This window comes from Cinclus cinclus, chromosome 14 (assembly GCF_963662255.1).
Source record: "Cinclus cinclus chromosome 14, bCinCin1.1, whole genome shotgun sequence".
In the NCBI taxonomy this organism is placed as follows: domain Eukaryota; kingdom Metazoa; phylum Chordata; class Aves; order Passeriformes; family Cinclidae; genus Cinclus; species Cinclus cinclus.
The window spans coordinates 19,798,040-19,819,222 of NC_085059.1; the positions used below are offsets into that span (position 1 = coordinate 19,798,040).

At 53.7% G+C, this 21,183-nt stretch overlaps 3 protein-coding genes across 3 annotated transcripts; 2 read left to right on the top strand and 1 right to left on the bottom strand.

Annotated features, from left to right (window-relative positions):
* Positions 1–651: 651 nt before the first annotated feature.
* On the top strand, positions 652–8,369 carry GRPEL2 (GrpE like 2, mitochondrial). Its single transcript, XM_062502245.1, has 4 exons — positions 652–730; positions 4,636–4,804; positions 5,915–5,996; positions 8,014–8,369. The coding sequence occupies exons 1-4, from the start codon at positions 663–665 to the stop codon at positions 8,367–8,369; spliced, it is 675 nt and encodes a 224-aa protein (XP_062358229.1). The 5' UTR covers positions 652–662.
* A 5,411-nt stretch (positions 8,370–13,780) lies between these two features.
* PCYOX1L (prenylcysteine oxidase 1 like) lies at positions 13,781–16,875 on the top strand. Its single transcript, XM_062502284.1, has 6 exons — positions 13,781–13,889; positions 14,333–14,539; positions 14,981–15,155; positions 15,235–15,446; positions 15,535–15,675; positions 16,217–16,875. The coding sequence occupies exons 1-6, from the start codon at positions 13,781–13,783 to the stop codon at positions 16,873–16,875; spliced, it is 1,503 nt and encodes a 500-aa protein (XP_062358268.1).
* Positions 16,876–17,981: 1,106 nt separating this feature from the next.
* IL17B (interleukin 17B) lies at positions 17,982–18,623 on the bottom strand. The gene is made up of 2 exons (XM_062502393.1): positions 18,364–18,623; positions 17,982–18,240 (listed from the first exon to the last, which is right to left on the bottom strand). The coding sequence occupies exons 1-2, from the start codon at positions 18,621–18,623 to the stop codon at positions 17,982–17,984; spliced, it is 519 nt and encodes a 172-aa protein (XP_062358377.1).
* Between the last annotated feature and the right edge of the window lie 2,560 nt (positions 18,624–21,183).

Consider the following 21,183-nt stretch of genomic DNA (forward strand, 5'->3'; position numbering starts at 1 on the left):
TGGCACACCGGAGCTCTGTCCTGGGACACACTTGGGGGACATTTGACACACCTGGGGACACTCACAGGGCGTTCTGGTATCACCGCACTGGGTGGTGACACCAGCACACTGCACCACACCCGGGTAAGGACACACCTGGGACACACAAGTCCCAGACCTGTCCCTGTCTCACCTGTCCCCTCAGGGTGACCACGGTGGCCCTGGGCTAGCACCACCTATCCCCTCCACGTGTCCCTCAGGGCCTGTCCCCACCTGTCTCACCTGTCCCCAACTAATCCATCCCCTCAGGGTGACCACGGTGGCCGTGGACCACCTGTCCGGCTCCCAGTCCCGGGGACCTGTGCCACATGTCCAGATCCGAGTCTCGGAGCACAGGAGCCCTGCCCGGAACCACCCCCCAGGGCCCCGGAGCCGAGCGCCGGCATCCCAGAGCGGCGTGTGCGGCGGCGGGCGGAGCATTCCCCTCACGCCCGCCTTCCCCTCGGCCATCAGGCCGCTCGCAGGGCCGTGTGGGAGCTGTAGTTCCGATCTAACGCGGGCTCGTGGCTGTCACCTTCCCCTCAGGCCGCTCGCAGGGCCGTGTGGGAGCTGTAGTTCCGATCTAACGCGGGCTCGTCGCCGCCGCCGCCTCCTCTCTGCTCCCGGCCGGTCTGCGCGGGGCCATGGCCACCCGCTCCCTGCGGCGCCTCAGGGCCCTGCTGCCCATGGCCGGTAAAGCCGGCACAGACAGGTACGTGGGGCGGGTGGGACTGGACAAGCTGGGCCGAGCCGGGCCGGGGGGACAGGGGTGGCCCGGAGCCGCGGTGGGGTCGGGGACAGACGTGGCAGTGCTGTGGGGCCGGGCCGGGGCGGGCGCCGCGCCGGGAGCGGATCCAGAGCCGGACCCAGAGCCGGACCCGGACCTCAACCACGACCCTGGCTCGGATCTGGACCCCGAACCCGAACCCCGCCGCTCCCCATCTCACCCCCAAAACCCCACACTTGCTCCGCTCCTCACAACTGGAGGTTATTTCTCCCTGCGGCAGAAATACCCACCCCCCCCACCCCGTAACAGATTTTTTTTTTTTTTTTTTTTCGGAAAAGTGATTATTTTTTTTGGGGTGGGGGAGCGTAAATTAACGCTCCTTTTTAAGGCAGAGCTTTTCCGCGCTCAGTAAGTCGCGTTTGGGAGGTGGTTTCCTTCCACTGTGTCTCGCCCGGCTGAGCCATTTATTCATTAATTACGGGTTTAATGTGCTCCTCGGGTTTTGTTTTTGGTGGTGTGGCAGGGCATGTGCTAGCAGTGTGATTTGGGTGGTCGCAGGGAGAGAATCCATTTAGTTGTGTCAATATTTAGGCAAAGGAACAGTGTCCACTCATGCTTTTTTACATATGGCTTAAAAGAGAGAAATCCATAAAGGTGCTTTGGTTATTTGAGTGAAGTGTGGGCAGGTGAAAAGAAAAAAAGCCAAAATGCCTGTTAATGTTTTTTTTTGTCTAGAAGAGAAACATCACTTAAAGACTATTTAAATAATATGGGGTACATAATAAGAGGCAGTACATAATAGAGGCAGCTGTGTTTGGGACTAAATGTAAATGCACATTGGGAAATTCTCCAAATATGTGGATGTGCTTTGCCCCCCTAAAAGAGGTGCAATGAGTTTTTCACCATCTTCATGTCCCTCCTCTGGACAGTCTCAAAGAGCTTTAGGTTTTTCTTACTTCCTGGCACCCAAAACTGCCCCAGTGCAGAGCAGAGGGGTACAGTGCCCTCCTTGCACTGGATTATCTCCGGAGTCACTCCCCGATGAAACAGCGAGGAGGAATTGGGAGTAATCAGATTTCCTTGCAGAGCAGGCTCATCAGAGCTGAAACCAGTGCAGATGTTTCTGTGTGTCTCGGCACCCGAGTGCTTTGTCATGCTGATTTGGGGGTGTTCCAGGAGGGGCGAGGAGGGACCCTTGAAGTTCAAGAGAGCCGATTGTCCCTTTGGAATGGTCACTTTGGAATGGTTGGGTGCTCCAGAAAGAGGTGACACCATTGTACCTCTGACCAGAAACCCCATCTCATCACTGAAATATTAACCTTGAAAGACAATTGGCTTAAGCCATATGTCTGCAATCAGCTTTTCTGCTCTTTCTTATCTCTTTGGCTTTTTGTGACATGGCTTTGTAAATCTTTCTGTAACGCCAACTTGTGTGACCCCCTGAGCACGCCCCGCGACTTCCACGTGTCTTGTCACTTCAGGATGTGTCAGCTTCCTCCCGTGGGATCCATGCCTATTTTTAGGGGAGCTGTGATCAAACCAGCCTTTAGAAGATGGAGCCCAGTCAGCGGACAGCCTGGAAATAGCTCCTGCCACTTGCTGGGAAGGATTCCTTTCATCCTGCAGGAAGGAGTAAATTGAGCGGCATTTTTAACTCTGAGTAACAAACCCGAAGAATTCCCTTTGGAGTCAGGCTGTGATTTCTTGGCCATAACTTTTCCAGGCAGCAGGTGAAAGCCAGAGTATGTCCCTGCATGGCGGGAGCACTCTGGGATTTGGGTTCAGAGGCTGCAGAGAGAGGAGTCCATGCAGGCAGCTCCCTGCTCCACGTAGGCAGCTGGGACTGGCTCCTCCATGCCCCTCTCCCACGCAAAACACACCCATCCCTGCACTGTAACCACTGGCAGGGGGAAATACCTCACCAGCTTTGGCTTCTTGGCTGCAGAGGAGTTCACTGAGCTGCACAGCCTATTTTTAAAACACGGGAGTTTCACCTCTGAGGGGCACAGTGAGATTTCTCAGCTGCGTTTCAGGTTCTTTGGTTCATCTGTGGCGTGGCTGATTTCCATCCCTGCAGCTCTTTGAAATGAAATGTGAGATGATCAAGGATAAAGCTTGTAGCTGGTGCTTGCCATGGATGTTTTTATGTGCAAAGAAAGCCTCAGATTGAGTTTTGAAGGCTTGGTAGAGGGGTCCTGCTCTGTCCTCCCCTCTAGTTTAATTGACTTTTAAAGTGCTGTTAATCAGTCAATAAAATGAATGAGACAGAAATCTTAAAAATCATTCAAGATGGGGATGTCTTGTGTCCCAAACAGCAGCCAGGGATGAAATGTGGGGATTTTTTTTTTTCTGTTTTGGCATTCCTGGAACCCAGTTGGTTCTTTAAAGATTATTCTGGGGAACATCCTACTCTAGAGCAAGTGTAAGTAGAAGAAAGCACTTTCAGGTTCCTATTTGGCACATGATTTGTTGAAAAAGAGTGGTTTGACACACAGATGATGTTTTAAGTACCTCCTTAACAAAAATTGCACATGCAAATGTCCTCAGGTGGGGAAAGGAAGTTTGTCATTAGTGCTGTGGGACATTTAGCAACCTGGTATTAGGAATTTAAATGAGGAAGCATCCTCACTGTTAAACACAGGGTGGGAGGAGATGGCTGGTGGTCTTTGGGCAGATACAGATCTCTTGAGCTGGGCTTTGAGGGTTGAACCCCAACCACCTCAGGGACACCTTCTCCCTGCCTCATATCTCACATATTTGGCTTCTCTTTGGCACTTGCAGTGATCTGGTCTGTCAGCAGACCTGTTCAGGGACACTGAGGGAGAAGTCCCCTTGGTTTATAGGGTTATTTTTCAGCTGGTTTAACTCCTTGAGATTGAATTCTGCTCAGCTCCAGTACTGGAATAAATGGGGGGTGAACAGCACTGAGGCTTCATGATAGACCCCAGAACAAACTGTGCACTTCTGTGACATTGAACCTGGGCAATGCAGCCTTGCTAAAGAGGAAGAATGCTTCATAGTGCAGGCCTGGTAATGTGAACTCAGCTGAATCGATTCTGGGATCTAAATTCGTGTCTCTGCACGGTGGAATTGTTCTGTAAAAACACAGGGAGTGAAGCTGGTACCAGCACAGGGATTTCTGGGGTAGATGTGCACTTAATGTATGGAAAACATTGCATAGAGGGAATATAAAACATTGCATGAAGGAGGTGTTGAAAGCTTTGCTCAGAGGAAGAGCTCAGGTATTTCCAAAAATGGAAAATACACCCTCCATTGTTAGGTGTGTACTGAAATGTTTCCTGAATGGAGCTGGTTTGGAAGTAAATTCTGTTTTGTCCTGCAGATTCTTCCTGGTGTAAGGTGTGAGAGGGAGGTGGAGCTGAGGCTCATTCTGGCAGGAATGAGCCCTGTCTAGGTTGGTTTGTAAAAGCAGGTGTAGTAGGAGGGAGAGTAAAACACAATCAAGGAATCACAGAATTATTTATGTTATAAAAAGCCAGGGAGGCTGTGGAAGTGTCCAAGGAGTGATTGGATGTGGCACTCAGGGCTCTGGGCTGGTGACAAAGTGGGGATTGGGCACAGGTTGGACTTGGTTGTCTTGAAGGTGTTTTCCAACCTCATTTATTCTGTGTTTCTGTGAAAATCTGACTCTTTTCGAGGTAGGCCAAAAGAGTGGTGTAAAGCCTCTGTGTACCATGTTAGTCTAAAATAAAAGAATTTTAAAACACCTCTTTGTGTTTCTTTGCTGATTGTGTGTTTTCTGAAAAGAACTACCATTGTGTCTAGAATCCTGTGTACCTCTTTTAAGTGAACCTGCTTTTTCATAATGACACTAATCTTGAATTCTCCTTGACCCTGAAGTTAACTCAGCTTTGTTTCTTTGTCCCTAGTTTGTATTTCAGAGGGTCCCCCTGTGCTTTCAGCACTGCAGCTCAGCAGAGAAGTACAGGAGATGAGTGTGGCCCAGAGGACCCCAGTGAGGAGCCCAAGCACCCCCTCTCTGACTGTGCCTTGGAGCACAAAGCCATCAAATTGGAAGAGCAAGTCCGAGATTTAACTGTGAGTGTGCTGGATGCCTTTGCTTCAGTCCCCTTGGCATGGTCTGGTTTTTAGCCCTGGATTTTTCCCTAAATGCTGTGACACACACAGAGCTCCAGAACAGCTGTGGCCGGAGTGTGAGAGGGTGAAATTCCACCCTGCCTTCCCCAAAACACCATCTGTCAGCAGTGCCAGCAGCAGGGCACTGATGGTGTGATCCTGGCAGGAAAAGCTGTGTGCTGGAGCTGGTCACTTCTTTTACAGCCTTATGGCAGTGGCTTTGTGCTAATTAGTGTCACATGTTGGCATAGAATCATGGAATATCCTGAATTTCCACAGGATCATCCAGTCCAGCTCCTGACCCTGCACAGACCCCCCCAACAATCCCAGCCTGGGCATCCCTGGAGCAGTGTCCAAACTCTCCTGGAGTTCTGGCATTCCCTGGGGATCCTTGGGCAGCGCCCAGGGGGAAGAACCTTTCCTAAAATCCACCCCTAACCTTCCCTGAGCCAGCCCCAGCCCTTCCCTGGGTGCTGTTCCTGCCACTGTCACAGAGATTGGAGCTGCAGACCCCAAGGAGTCTCCCCTGGGTCTCTTCCAGCTGCACAATCCCAGTGCCTTCAGTTGCTCCTCCAGGCCTTTCACCATCCTCATGCCCCTCCTTTGGACACTCCTTAATAGTTTTATGTCACACTGGATCCAGATTATCCAAGAAGGGAAGTCCTTCTAAATGCCCATGTGAGCTGGAAATCAGGTTCTATATTGAAGACCACATGTGACAGAGGTGGAGATTAAATACCACAGCACTGGGGCTGTTCTGGAGATAATCACCCTGAGAATCCTGCACTGAGTGAGAAATCAGCTGTCACAGAGAAAGGAGAATCTCAGCAGCAGCCTAACAGTGCCTGTTCACCTAAATTCAGTCATTCAATGCCCAGCGCATTTTTGGCCTTCCTTGGATCTTCTGATGGAGTTGCACTTTCTGGTTAATCCGTAGAAGGACTTGGCTTCGTATGAAAATGCAGGAGCCCAGCACAACCTTCTTCTCTTTTTAAAGCATTTCTGAGGGCTTTCCAGTGTCGGGAAAGGGATTTTAGGTCCTGGTTTGATGTGTCCCCTCTGTGCCTACAGGAGCGGTACCGGAAAGCTTTGGCAGATTCCGAGAATGTCCGGAGGAGAACACAGAAGTTTGTAGAAGATGCCAAACTCTTTGGTGAGCAGAAGAGCTGTGTTTACTGCACTGCCTGCCTGACCAGAAGATGCTGATTAGCTGGTTTTCTGTCCCCCTGTCCTGCCCTGCCTCATTTATTTTAAAGCCTGCTGTGATGTTTGGCCTGGACTCTTGATATCTGTGTTGATATCTGTTTTTCTCTGTGTCCAGCTGTGTCCTGTCCTATCAGGTTTACAGTATCACAGAATTGTGATTTTTTTTTTTTAATAGTCCCAGTGCAGCTGAGTTTAGTTCTGCTGACTTGGTTGAAAATGCAGGTTCTGCTGTGTGCTGAGGATTGGCTCTGGCAGGGTATATTTTACACTCAGCTGTGTCATCAGGTTGTGATCTCCTTTACTATATTAACAGCCTCCTCTGCTTCAGTTCATTGGAGGTAGATGCAGCCTGGGGCAGTAGTTGTCAATCTCTAGATTGGATATTAAAAACCACTAAAAGAAATATTTTAGCATCAGTGAAATGAGCTGGATTTGTAGCTTTGGCAGAAGAAACAGTTGAAGGGGGAAGAAAGTGCTGTTCAGGCATTACACTGTGCCAGAACCATCTCTGAGAACAAAAACCTGTTTTTCTCCTTAATGCATGAATATCCAGAGATTTATTGTTAGTTAATTCCAGCAGCCTTGAAATTAGAGCTGATGTATTTTCTTACCTTCCATCCATGGTGCTATAAAATGGCTGCTGAGATTGGGGATAGTCAACAACAGGATGATTGATTTTGAGACGGTTTTTTGAACTCTTGGGATTTGATATGTAGCATGAAGAAAAAATAAGTTCTTTGTTCGAAATTGCTTCCAGAGTGAGACTTGGAGTTCTGTAGGTAAGAGGAAAATCTGAAAGGAGGTCATAGCAAGGTGGGGTTAGTCTCTTTTCCCCAACTGATGAGAGGTCAGACAAGAGGAAACAACCTCAAAGTTGTGCCAGGGGAGATTTAGATTGGATTTTAGGAGAAATTTGCTCGCTGAGAGTGTTGCCAAGCACTGGAACAGGCTGCCCGGGGAAAAGGTGGGGACACCATCCCTGGAGCTGTTGAAGAGACTCAGTGACACCGTTTAGTGCTGACCTTGGCAGTGCTGACTTGATGATCTTAAAAGGTCTTGAGCAGCCTGAATGACTCTGATTCCGTGAAAGGAGTGCTAATTGCAGGGCTTCTGTCTGCTCCTTTGCTGCATCTCCTTCCTCTCCCTTTGTTCTGTGCCTGTTCACATGTACAGCTGCAGACAGCACCTGACTATTGCCTCATTTTCTCTGTTTCCCTAATGTGTCATTCCAGTCAGGGAGTTATGACATTTATGTAACTGAGGGAGGCTGCTTTTCCTGGAATTTCTGCACTGTGCAAGAAACCACTGCTGGAAATGCAGCCAATCTAACCCTGTTTTTCTAATGACAAAACCTGCCTGGCTTTTCATGACCAACTCGGGGTCCATTTTGGTCCAGTCCTTCCACAATGGTTTTAAACTATGAATAAATGGGGGATTTTGTACTTTTGAATAGCCATGCATTGTTTTTGCTTCCCCCCATTGTGTTTGTTCCCTGTGGAATGGGCATTTGTGTGACAAAATTCTGTCAGTGGGACTGGGGGCAGGGGATGTGGAGCAGAGACCTAAATGACAAATCTGAGTTGCAAAAAACTGTTTGGAGTGAGACATTAATGCTCTGCTTTGTCAGGAATACCAAATATATATATATATATATATATATATATATATATATATATATATATATATATATATGTGTGTGTGTTCATGGTATGGATGTGCATATACCTTGGTTTGGGGATTCTTTAGGTTTACTCTTAATTTACTTTAGATTTAATTTAATTTAGATTTACTCTTAATGTCAAAGCTTTGGTTCCAGGAACCAGAACCAAAGACACCGCCTGCTCTCGCTAAATTAACTTCAAATCAATGAGCAGCTTTAAAGGTGCCTTCAAACCACTGTCACTTTGTCCTTGCTACAGGAGCTCTGGATGTTCTGTAAGCTGTCCTTCCTTTCCTTCCTGCAGGGATCCAGAGTTTCTGCAGGGACCTGGTGGAGGTAGCAGACATCCTGGAGAAGACAACCGAGAGCGCTGCGGGCCAGGCGGAGCCCAGCGATCCCAACCCCACCCTGAAGAAAATCTACGAGGGCCTCTCCCTCATCGAGGCAAAGCTGCAGAGCGTTTTTGCCAAGCATGGCCTGCAGAAGATGAACCCTGTTGGTGGCAGGTATGACCCCTACGACCACGAGATCATCTGCCACGTGCCAGCTGAGGGCATGCAGCCGGGCACGGTGGCGCTGGTCACGCAGGACGGCTACAAACTGCACGGCCGCACCATCAGGCACGCGCTGGTCGGCGTGGCCGTGGAGGCACAGGAGTGATGTGGCTTCACCTGCTCCATCTGGCACCTTCCTGAGTTGGGGACAGTCACAGCTTCATGTATTTACTTATTTATTGAGCTGGGTTTGTGTCGTGTGACGGTTTCGGGGTCGCGTGCGCGGCGGTGTCGCCGTTCGTTCCGAGGTACTTTGTGTATTTAATAATCCTAAATGGAGGTCGTGGAGTAGTAGGAGGCGTCCTGCTGTCTGTCAGAAATTTGTAGCCTCTTTCTCTGCTTATTTCTCCATGAAGGTTTGTGTGAGGAATAGAGGAGAGAAAGGGAAGTCCTCTTCTTGTCTCTGTTCCATCTCTGAGGGAGACTCCTGCCGTGGCCTCCAGGAAAGGAACTTCTCTGCCTCACTTTCCACAGCTGTATTAAGGGACTGTAATAATAATACTGACCTACCTCACAGGGATGTGGTGAGGCTTTTCATGTGCAAAGCACTGGGAAAAGTCCAGAGGGATGGATGAGTATTATTATCATCTGGATTTGATGTTTTCCCTTGTCCCCAGACCCCTCAGATGGAGTGAAGATGATCACTTGAAATGACATTTAGGAGCAGCTTTTTCTTACATTGCTTCAGGAAAACAATCTGGAATTCATGGAACCTCTGTCATACTAGAGTTAAATAGAGATGAGGGTTTAAAAAGAATTCAGTTGTTAGGTCAGACTAATGTCAATATCCCTTCTCCAGGTAAAATTCCAGCTTGACTCTTGGTTCCCAAAGGTAAAGCAGGGAGTGGTGATTTGTGGTGGAGCCACAAAACTGTCCTCACATCTCTTAATCTCCAACCTAAATGTATGTTTTAGAGGAGAGTAATTTCTCTTCCCTGGTGGGTAGTTGTGCAGCTTTCAAGCATGATAAACTGTGTGCTCTTTGTTGCAGCTGCTAGCAAAATGGAGCTGTGCCCTTAAGCAGGAAATCTGGACTGTTCTATTTTCTCATCTCTCCAGTAGAGATCCTTAGATTACACCAACTTCCAATCCACATTCTGATCCCACTTTCAATGATCCTGGTAAATATTAAACCTTTTGGGTTTTGACGCAAGGAGAAAAAATCTTCTCTGCTCCAAAGTCTCAAGTGCCCTTGAACCAATTTTAGCATCAGTGACAAGAAAGCAAGAGAAGCAGAAGGCTGAGGAAGTGAAAGCTGACCTCGAGCTGTCCTCCTGGTTGGAGGCATGTTGTTGTCACAGCACATATGTACTTCCCACTGGCCCTATTGCTTGGGAGTTCATTTATCTCAGCTGAAAGGATGCAGTCACTGAGGAGGATCAGAATTTAACCCTTTGTAGAGCAACAAGCAGTCAAATGACAGAAGAATAGATACAGCCACAAAACCAGGAATGGTTGGTTTTCAGGCTGTTTTGTTACTGATTTGTTCATTCCTTCCTTTTTACTTTCTGCAGTTGGTTCCATAACCTGACAAATGCACTTCCTTGCTTAGAGTGGATGCCATCCCTGGTTTGGAAGAAAATTTATTCTTCTCCCACTCATTTGCAGGCTTCAGCTGAAAAACCTTTTTGTGGTGGACTTCAAGATTGTCACAGCCTTTAATATTGACAGTCTTTCACCTGGGGAGACGGTGTGCAGTTGGTGGCTTGGCATCCCAGAAATTTAAAGAATCTGCACATTTCTAACCTGCTCCATGCAAACTCTTTTAGCAGCAACTGTGGTGTGAGTCTGTAGTGGATCCTTTTTGGAGTGTGGTTTCTGCCTCTGCAGCAGGTTCTGAGGGAGGTACTGGAGATTTCAGCCCTGAAACAGCACTTCTGGCAGCTTTAGCTCATGGTGAAACCTCTTGTTCAGTTTCTTGTATTGTGTTTTTGGAAGTTTCAGAGATAAACAGCACTTCCTATTCATTTGTGCTGAGGAGATCACCAGGGTACACTGTTTCTCCAGAGAAGAATGGGTAAAATACAAAATGTGGCACTACAAATCTTCCTCAAAAGTGAGGATCCCATGTCCTCAGCTGGAAGGAACAGTGGGGTCTCTGCTGCCTCTTCAGCCCCTGCTGTACCAGCTGAGTCTTGCAGTGTGAGGGGAGAGCTGGAAACCAACTTTGAAAGCAAAAAACCAGTTGTAAGGAACCAAACAGAAGCACAGGCATTTTACACAGGAGACAGTTTTCTGTCACAGAGAGCCTGCAGCTGGGTGTGACCAGGAGTGATGGGATCCAAATCCTCTTTAAATTTACCCATGGAGCCACTGGATGTGAAAAAAATGTTACAGCCACTCAGTCTGACTCTGCCTGTCTCCTCAGCCAGTACTCACCCACTTCTGCCTTAAGGAAGTACCCTAAAATGCACTCCAGACCTTCTGTCTGTTCTGAGAGATGGTTTATTCAGCTTTATGTCTGGTGTCTGCTCTCACGGGCTCTGCTGTGTGGCTGCAGCAGGAATCTGAGGGATCCAGTTCCTGTGCAGTCCTTCCCACCCTCACAGAGGCCCTGTTTAATTTGGGGCAAATTCTTCTCCCAGTCAAACCTGTGAAACTGCTACAGGATCCTGTTAGGTTTTATGATTCCTGTGAAATGGAGCCAATGCTGAGAGACTCTTTCACAGATGTTACCAAAGAGATAAATCCTGTAGCTGTTGTTCGTCCCAGTTTCTGCTTCCTTTGAAAGGTGAAGTGAAAATGAAATAACCAAACCTGGATTCCATCACAGAATCCAGATTTCACAGGTAAAATTTGATTCTCTTGCCTTTCAAGCCACTTAATGATGTGTTGTTTTTGTCCTGGATGAGGCTGTGGAAGGATGGGTTGAATTTCTCCTTGGTTCTTGCTGCCTTTTCTGCCCTATTTCTGTAACTCCTGCAGGGAAGGGACTGACCCATGAGTTGCTCCTCTGCAGTCACTTTATCCAGTGACTGTTTAACAAAACACAGAAATACATGAACAGGGCAGAGGAGAGGAAGTGTCATGTACTTTTTAGCCATTTCCACACCTGGACAAGTCTCCAGTGGCACTGTCATGAGCATGGCAAGATCTGAACTCTCACCAGGAGCAGTGCAGAATGAAATGGATGTTGCTTTGTGAACCTTAACTTCCCAGTCCTTCAGCAGCAGAGCTTCTGTTGGAAGAGCTGTGATCACTCAACAGCTCTTAGCAGTCCCTTAATTAAAAAAAAAAATAGTATTTAAGTTTTATATTGTGAATACTGTAGTATTTTTTTTATTATTTTAAAACTCAAGGTGTTTTGGTATTACTTGCAAAGTCAAACGAGCAAAGCTTTGCTAATCTCCAAAAATCTAAGGCCATTTAGGTGGCAGGAAAACATGTATATATTGTATTTTTTGTGAATTTCTGTGCTCTTTGTTTACCCAAAGGTTCTGGTTGTATGAAACAGAGATGTGCGGGAGCAGTGCAAGGAATTGACAATGACATTTGAGTTGATGTTGGAAATGGCTGATTTCCTTTAGATGTCCAGGTACTGTCCATTTGCTAATAAAACAGAAGAATTGCAGTGACTTCTCTTGCCTTTTTCTCTGCCCCAAACTGCTGCCCATTCCAACTCCAGCCAGCTGAGACTTCACATTGGAAATGTTTCTTGCTGTTCCTGGTCTCAATGTCTGTGAAAGGGCCACAGCAGCATTTGGCTGAACATTTTATTAACAATGCTTTAGGAGGACTCCCAGAAATGCACAGGCACAGGGTTGGTGTCAGTGCTTCCTGCACTGATAACCTGCCCAGGTGTGTCAGTCCATGGTATTTCCACACCTTCTGCTGTGTCTGTTCCTGGATGACTGTGGAGACAAATGTTTTCTGCCAGCCTCTGGTGGTGGTTGGTTCAGCAGAGCTCTGCCAGCAGCTGAAATCTGGATTTTTCTTTGCTCTGCTGCCTGTTTGCTCCTGAGTGTGCTGTGCTGCAGCCAGAGGATTGTACAGCAGTGCAGTTAAGGGTGGGTTAATTTACAGGGTGCATTCACACTGTGGTACCCACAGGGGCAGGCTGTGATTTCAGGATTTGTGGGAGAAAAGACGAGGCTTTCTCTGTAAGGGTTTGTTTGTAACAGATTTCATTCTCTGCAAAAATAGCTGGGCCTCCATTTCTGCTTTTACCTTGTGTGGGTGAGCCTTGTTCTCCCAGAGCTCTGGATGCCCCCGGGCACTTCTTGCAAGAAAAAGCATTTGCAAAAAGACCATTTACAAATAGCCTTTATGAGGGTGAGATCAATATTTCCGTGCTAAAGATCTGCCAGCAAAGCCAGCCGTGATGCAGGGGTGCTGGCCCATTACAGGGGCTGTTGTTCCTCATCCTTCTAAAATGCACGGGCATTGTTTGGTATAACCACCCCAGCCCAGGAAATCCTGCTGCCGCATTAGGCAATTTCTGGCTCTGCTGGTTTTTCTCTGCAGCAACAGTGAGAGTTGGGAGTTCTCAAACCACCATCTGCAGAAAAGCCTCGGAGCTTGGGGCAAAGCGTTTTGCTTATGGCATGATATTCCAGAACTTCTGGAAGCTGGGTGGAGACTGGGAGCAGTGCTGACCTGCCTGGGAGCCCTGCTGTGTGCACAGCAGATTTCTTGTCGGCCACAGCCCTGGGGAAATCAGACTGGTTAAGTAAGAGCTTGTTAAAACCCGAGTCGTGCTACAAAGATATTTTTGTGCCGTGTTTTGAGCTGCTCGGGGATCGAAACCCCAAATCCCCAGCCCGGTGGGATCCTGCCTATTGTGAGGGGGAGCTGAGCGAGGGTAATTTTTGTCTGTGCCCACCCCAGATATTCACATTTGAGGTTCAGGGTTGTACCTGCTCCCCGTGCAGGAAGTCTGGAGTGGCTCCTGGCTGGGGAAAGGAAGGGGCCTGTGCTTGTGTTGTGTTTTCCAGCGACACAAGTTCAAGTGGTGGATTCTCGAATTAAATTCTGTCCCGTGGTAAGGAGCCAGCCAGCCCTGGATCTGTAATTACACGTCCAACCTGTTCGAGAATTTTTTGTTCGGCCTTTGTAATACGAGTAGCAGCGGGCTTCCGTGGGATGCCCTCGGCACAAACCTCTCGGTGTCAGTCACCTTGTTTTGCCCGGGGCACAAAGTCCGAGAGAGACAGAAAACTTGAAACGTCCTTGCTGCAGCACGAGGCGGGCAGGACCCAGCCTGTTCCTCGGAGCCCGAGCTTTGTGAGCATCACCCGTGCGGAAAACTCGGTCCGCTGCTACCGGGGCAGCTCCGGCCTGATTCCGCGCTGTGGGATGCGTGCGAGGAGCGGAGGGCAGCGCAGCGGGATGCTCGTACGATGCCCTTGTCCCCAGCGTCCCCTCAACGCCTCTCTCCGCCGAGGGTTCCGCCACCCCAGCCCCGCGGAGCCGCCTCTCCCGGCCGTGCCGGGCTCGGGGCGGGGTCGGGGGGCGCGGGGGCCGAGCCTGCGGGATGGGCGGGCCGGGGCGGGCACTGCCAGCCCCGTTTTGCTCGCCATGGCCCCGCCGCCCGCCGCGCTGCCGCTGCCGCTGCTGCCGGCCCTGACCGCGCTCCTGGCCGCGCTCACGGCCGTGCCCGCCGCCCGCGCCGCGCCGCGCTCCATCGGTACGCGGGGGATGGATGGGATGGGGTGAAGTGCGATGGGGTGGGCATCCAGAAGCCCGAGGAGAGGGCCGGCAGCACCGGGCCGCCTCTCTGCCCCGCCGGGGCCGGCACGGAGCGTTCCGCACCTCCGCGCGGCGAAGGGGCTGCGCATCCCTGCATCCCCGTCCCTGCGCATCCCCGTCCCTGCGCATCCCCGTCCCTGCGAGTCCCCGTCCCTGCCAGTCCCCGTCCCTGCGCATCCCCGTCCCTGCGAGTCCCCGTCCCTGCCAGTCCCCGTCCCTGCCAGTCCCCGTCCCTGCCAGTCCCCGTCCCTGCGCATCCCCGTCCCTGCGTGTCCTCATCTCCGCGCGTCCCCCCTGGCAGGCGGCGCTGGCGCTTCCCCACCGCGGTCGGGGGAGCGGCGGGACCCTCGGGGTGCTGCTGACCCGGCCTCTCGCCCGCAGCCGTGGTGGGCGCCGGGCTGGGGGGCTCGGCAGCCGCGTACTTCCTGCAGCAGCACTTCGGGCCGCAGGTGCAGCTGGACGTGTACGAGGCGGCGGGCGTGGGCGGACGCCTGGCCACCGTCACCGTCAACAAGCAGCAGTATGACAGCCGGGGAGGCTCCATCCACGCCCTCAGCCTCCACATGCAGGACTTCGTCAAGATCCTGGGTGAGACTGGGCGTCGCAGTGTTTGAGCTGGGGGGCTGGGACACCCCCGGGCTCTGTGCTTGGGATAACGGGGAGGGTTTCTGCCAGCTTCCCTTGGCACCCCAGGCATGTGGTGATCCCCTTGCTGTCCATGCACCCCTGCTCTGTTGTGCCTTGGAGGGAGAAAGGGATGGATGGGGTGGTCACCGTCAGGGGGTCCTGGTGGTTTTAGTGTTGGGGTGTTGTTCACAAACTCCTCCCAGTCTGTCCCAGTGGACAGCAGCAGCTCCATGAGACACCCACCATGATGTAGCTGGGAACCCTTGGGGTCTCTCATTCTTGATGTTCCCCCATGAACATCCTTGCCTATTTTCCTGCTGGGATGTGTCCAGTGCTGGCCTTTCCCAGGAGCCAGCCAGCCCCAGGGAGGGACAGCCACACGTGGTCCCTGTGCTCCTGCAGGCCTCAAGCACCGGCGGGATGTGGCCGGGAAAAGTGCCATCTTCAGCGGGGAGCACTTTGTCCTGGAGGAGACCGACTGGTACCTGCTCAACCTCTTCCGCCTCTGGTGGCACTATGGCATCAGCTTCCTGCGCCTGCAGATGTGGGTGGAGGAGGTGATGGAGAAGTTCATGAGGTAGGAGCACCTGTTGGGCTGGGGGGATTTCCCTGGCACCGTGGCATCACCGGGTGCCCCCTGCTCCTGTCCGCTCCAGGATCTACAAGTACCAGGCACATGGCTACGCCTTCTCCAGCCTGGAGGAGCTGCTGCGCTCGCTGGGGGGTGAGGCCTTTGTGAACATGACCCAGCGCTCGGTGGCCGAGTCCCTGCTGGAGGTTGGTGTCACCCAGCGCTTCGTGGACGACGTCATCGCCGCCGTCCTGCGCTCCAGCTACGGCCAGTCCGTGCTGGTGCCCGCCTTCGCAGGTGAAGCCACCTCCTCTTGCTGTGTGACACTCCTCGGTGTCCCTTCTGCGGCCAGGCTGTGGAGCCACCCTCGTCTTCCTCTCTGCAGGAGCCATGTCGCTGGCGGGAGCCCAGGGCAGCACCTGGGCGGTGGAAGGAGGGAATAAGCTGGTGTGTTCAGGTTTGCTGAAGCTGACCAAGGCCAATGTCATCTCAGCCAGGGTGACGGGCATCTCCCTGCACAGCTCGGGTGAGCCTGGGCACAGGTGTGGCTCTGGGTGCACCAGGGTGGGAGTTTGGTGGTGGCAGCATGGGAATGCTGTGACTGGAGGGTGTCCTTGTCCTGGTGAGGCATTTGGGAGAGGGCTTGAGGGTCTGTCTTTCTCCCTTTGTCTGATCCAGCGGGGACCCTGCAGCACCTCAGCCCTCACATCCTCGGCCCTGAGGTTGCCCTCCCTCCCTCCTGAGGTTCATCCTGTGACACCTCCACCTGTGGTCCATCCTTCCACCACAGCAGAAGAATATCTGAGGCCTGGAATATGGCCTGTGTTCCCCCAGTCTTCTTTGACCCACTAGGCTGGGGTTCTCTGGAAACATTTTCTCAGAGTCTTAGTGAAGCCTTTCTGCCACCCTAAGGCATCAGCAGCTCTTCCATAACCATCAGGTGCTGTGGTCCAGCACTGGTGTGTACTGGAAAACCAGGGGATGGAGGTCAGGTTGGAAGAAAGAGGGTCAGGGCAGCACCAGCTGGGCCTCAGGGCTGCTCCCGACTGTCCCCTGTCTCTTTTCAGAGGGAAGAGCCCTGTACCAGGTCCACTACGAGAGCACAGAAGGCCAGGGCTCGGCTTTCTACGACATGGTGGTGGTGACAACTCCGCTGCACCCCAGCAGGAGCAACTTCACCTTCGAGAACTTCGACCCTCCCATCGCTGACTTTCCCGGAGCCTTCCATCCCTCCGTCACCTCCGTGGTGCACGGCTACCTCAACTCCTCCTACTTTGGCTTCCCTGACCCCAAGCTGTTCCCTTTCACCAGCATCCTCACCACCGACACCCCCGACCTCTTCTTCCACGCCATGGACAACATCTGCCCCGTCAACATCTCGGCGGCGTTCCGGCGCAAGCAGCCCCAGGAGGCTGCGGTGTGGCGAGTCCTGTCCCAGCAGCCACTGGACAAACACCAGCTCAAGACCCTCTTCAGGTCCTACTACTCGGTGCAGGTGGCAGAGTGGCCGACGTATCCCCGCTACGACGCTGCCAAGGCACTGCCACCCATCGTGCTCCACGAGAACCTCTTCTACCTCAGCGGTGTGGAGTGGGTGGCCAGCTCCATGGAGATGATAGCAGTGGCTGCCAAAAATGTGGCCCTGCTAGCCTACAACCGCTGGCATCAGGACCTGGAGAAGATCGACCAGAAGGACTTGATGCACAAAGTGAAGACGGAGCTGTGACATCCGTGAGGGGTGGTGGGCCAGGAGCTTTGGTGTGGGGTAGCCTAGGGGAGTATTTATTGCCTTGGGGAGGCCAGGGAGGCTGGGACACAAGGGACAAGATGTGTCCCAGTGATTTGAAGGCCTTAGGGAATACAGTTCCTGCCCAGTGTTGCTGTGTCTGTGCCGTGTGCCTCAGTTTCCCTGTTCCCTCCATTGAAAGGAGCCTGTGCCTTCTCCTGAAAAAGGGTCACTGTGTTTGGGAGGAATCTTGAGGGGCTTTCAGGGGCGAGGTTGGCAGGCATTAGCAGCACATAGGTCCCCCCTGAGCTTCCCAGCTTCCACCAGCCTCTTCCTGCCTGCCTTTGCCCTTGGGTAATTCACAGGTAGGGCTGGAGATCCCACAGGCTCTCCCTAACCCTGCTCCTGTGCCCCAGGGATGCAGGGAGGGCTGTCCCAGATCCTGCCAGGTGTTCTGTGTTTCTAGGGGTGTCCAGGCTTGTGCTGGGGGGCAGAAGAGCCTCAGTGGGAGAAGCTGAGCAGGGCAGAGGGGCAGCGTGAGGGGCCAAGGCAGGAGCAGCTCAGACCAGGGCCAGCAATGCACTTTATTGAGACCTCAGAAGCTGTCCAAACCACCAGCAGCTCACCCCGCTCCTTGGACTGCCTGGCCTGGCACAGAGGAACTTGGGGGAGGACTGGGGAGGATCGGGAAGGATGGGAGGGCTGGGAAGGACAGGAGGGCTGGGTGTTGTCAGAGCTGTTGCAGCGATGGAGTGAACAAAGGGAAGTGGGGACTTTGGGAAGGGAGGAGGCCTGATCCTGGTCCTGATCCTCATCCTGCCCAGCCAGAGGGACCACGGGCAGCTGGCTCCCTCTCTCCCCCAGCCTATAGCTGAGCTCCTCCCTGGGGATTTGGGGCAGTGTCTGGGACTGGGTGTCCCCAAGGCAGCTGCTGGAGCTGAGGCTGACGGAGTCTGCAGGGGAATTTTGAGGATCTCTTGCGCAGGGACCTCCCCTCACCCTGATGCCCAGCCAGGTGGCCTCTCCCAAAGGGCTGGGCAAGCTGGGCAAGCGAGAGCAAGCTGGTTAGATGCCCACAGGGAGCTGCAGGGGGTAGCTTTGCAGCGTCAGAAGATGCAGGTGCAGCCCACAGCGATGGTCTCCATCACCATCTGGTACTTCTTGTGGCACTTCTTCTTGCCTGAGGTCCTGTGCCCCAGCTCGGGCGGGCCCGGGCAGAGCGGGCGGCGCACGGGCAGCCGGCTGTAGATGGGAACGCTGGCCATGGTGCGGTCCTCCTGCATGGTGAAGGGGTTGATGCAGCCGGTGCAGAGGCACCGGGCCTCGGGGATGTCTGCTGGGATCCTTGTGGCATCGTGGTTTATCCTGGAGGAGAAGGAAAGCAAGACAAGGCTGGAGAGATGGTGATGGGGGCAGTGGGTGGCCGGGGTGAAATGGGTTCTGCATCGCAGCCTCCAGCAGCCAGCACAGCCCCTGTTCCAAGCTCACCTGTAGGCCCAGGGGGACAGGCTCCTCCGGTTGGACCTCCAGAGCCTCAGGTTCACCTGGCACTTGGCGTCCCCTGGCTCGGAGCCATTCCTCAGCTGGCGCACCATGTCCTGGATGCTGTGCTCGTATTCTGCCATGCTGGTGTAGGGGTCATCTGGGGCCCAGGCCAGGGCAGGGGGGGCTGTTGGTGGCCGTGCCAGGGCCCTTCTCCTGCCCTTGGCTGCCTTGCTCTGGTCCTTGGCCTCGGGAACCAGGACCATGGCAAAGGTGAAGATGCAGAGGAGAAGCTGAGGAGGAAGGAGGATGGTGAGTACCTGCTTGGGTTGCTGGACTGCCATGGAAGGGGAGCTCTCCATCCTCCCAGGGGTCACCAGGTGATGGCAGGACCACAATGGGCAAGACCTGATTTTGTCGTCCTGATGGCAAGACCACATTTGGGCACATACAACGCCCAAAGGCAGTGCTGGCTTGCAGGTGAGAAACACCTGAGGGCAGTTTGCAGGCATGGTGGGCACACGGTCATGATGAGCTCATGTGTGTGGCTGCCCCTCACCCTTGCAGCTGGCAATTTGTGATGCCCAGAATGTCCCTGCCTGAGCTGTGCCCGGTCCCCTCCCTGCCCAGCTGTGTGCTGGGATGGACCCAGCTCAGGCTGTACCTGGGCAGCCTCTGCTTTAAAAGGAGCCTTACAGAGATGAGGCAGTCAAGAATGGGATCTTTATCCAAACCCTCCTCTCCCTCCCTCTGTGCTCTGAGGACGGTGAGAGAGAAAAGATGGTTTTTTCCTTCCCTTCTCCCTCCAGCCTCGCCCGGCTGAGCAGCTCTGCACTGCCACCCGGCATGCTGCCCAGCAGGGAACAAAGTTGCATTCTTTAGTCCTGCTCCCTGCTTTTCACATCCCTGCAGTGGCCCAGACGGCCCCAGCCCCTGCCCGTGGGTGTGCAGTGCCCTGGGGCAGCTAGTGCTCCAGGCCAGGGCTGTTCTCCCTGTCCCTGTCTCCCTGTTCAGACCGTCCAGCTGGCCTGGCGTGGCTTTGCTCTCCCAGGGCTGCTGCATCCTCACCCTGCCAGGCACGGGAGCGATGGCCCTGGCAGGCCACAGCGGGCGCCTCCAAAGCAAATAACCCCAGGTAAACAAGCATGCAAATAATTCTATTAGAGAAGGAAAACGAGGAGCAAGCCCTGAGCTGCCGAGGAGGCACCTACCAGGTTTGGAGCCCGCTCCATGGCCACGGAGCGGTGCCGGCCGCTGTCCTGCAGTGTGGCCGGTCCCTGCAAGCCAGGCAGCTAAAAAGGGAAAGCCCCAGCCCCTGGCTGTGCCCTGCCAGAGGTGTGTCCGGTCCCCAAGGTGCCAGGGAGCCTCGGAGCAGACAGGGCAGGGGGCCAGCGTGGTCTGGGACTCGGCCACCCGTCGCCGCCCCGGGCGCTGGCTCCGCTGGCGGTGGCGACTGTGGTCAGTGGCGGGTCCCCTCTGGAGCAGGCAGTCCTGAGGGGCTCTCTTGGCAATAACATGCTCTGGGGAGGAGGTTTGGGCTCTGATGGTGCCACCAGCATGGTCACAGCCCTGCCTGGGCTGGAAGGACACACGGCTTCTGGGCTGGCGAGCAGGGACAAGCAGGAGGAGCAGAGGTGGCTGTGTCCTGCAAGGTAAGCAGGTAACCTGGAACTGAGAGCCCATTGTCACCTCTGTGCCACCACCGGCAGCAGCTCTGCTGTCTCCAGGTGCCCCCAGACCCTTCTGCCCAGCTATGAGATGATGGTATCCCTGTACCCCTGTCTGTCTGGCCCCAAACCCTTCCCTTTCTGCTGTCCTCCAGCTCCTGCCATGGGGACACAACAGCTGTGCCCGCAGCTGGCCGTGGGTCTGAAGGATGCTGGGTGTTGGTGGGTGCTGCTCTGTCCCCCCGGAGCCAAGCACCGCGGTGCAGGGTGCTGCCGTGGGGGAAACTGAGGCACGGGGTTGCTGGGCTGTAATTCCCCGTCCAGGGGTCAGGGGCTGGCACTGCACCTCTGCTCTGGGCTGTCGCTGTCCCTGCGGTCAAGTTCCACGCGATGGTGCTGTCCGCCACGCGACCGCTCCCAGCTCTCCGTCCTTCCCGTCCGCATCCCTCCTCCTCTCCATCCATCCCTCCCTCCAACCCTTCCTCCATCCCTCCGCCCCTCCATCCCGCCCTCCCTGAATCCCTCCCTGCATCCCTCCCTGCATCCCGCCCTCCATCCCTCCCTGCATCCCTCTCTCCTCCCCTCTCTCCTCCCCTCCAGCCCCAGCCGCAGGAGGATGCCCGGCGCTGTTCCCCACGCTCCCGGGCAGCAGGCTCTGCCCTGCTCCTTTGCTGGCAGCGCTGGATGTTTCCCTTCTCCTCCCACCTCACTGTGCATCCCCAGGGATTTGAAGGCCCTTGAGCTTTGTAGGGCAGAGGGAAATTTCCAACCTCCTTTTCCCAGTCCATGAGCTGTGCCTCTAGAAAACCCCATAAATAGGGTAAAGGTTTCTGCACCCCCAACTCACATTGTCCGACTCCTCCTGCCAGCCCTGGGATGCAGCAGGGAACAGTCTGGCTACTTCCAGCCCGGGTTAACATCCCCAAGGACAGCCCCAGCACAGCATTTCAGAGGCTTTGCTGTCCCCTTGGCTGAGATCTGAGCGCAGAGTGTCCCGTTTGTCACCTCAGGACCTGCCAGAAGAGCCCTGCAACCACCTGCCTGTGCTTCAGGAGCACGGCAGCACCCTGCCTTTGGTCACCAGCGTTTTTTGGGGTGCTAGGCCAACCCCTACTTGCACTTAGCCACTTAACCCCCAGTTCTGGCACCCCAGAAGGGT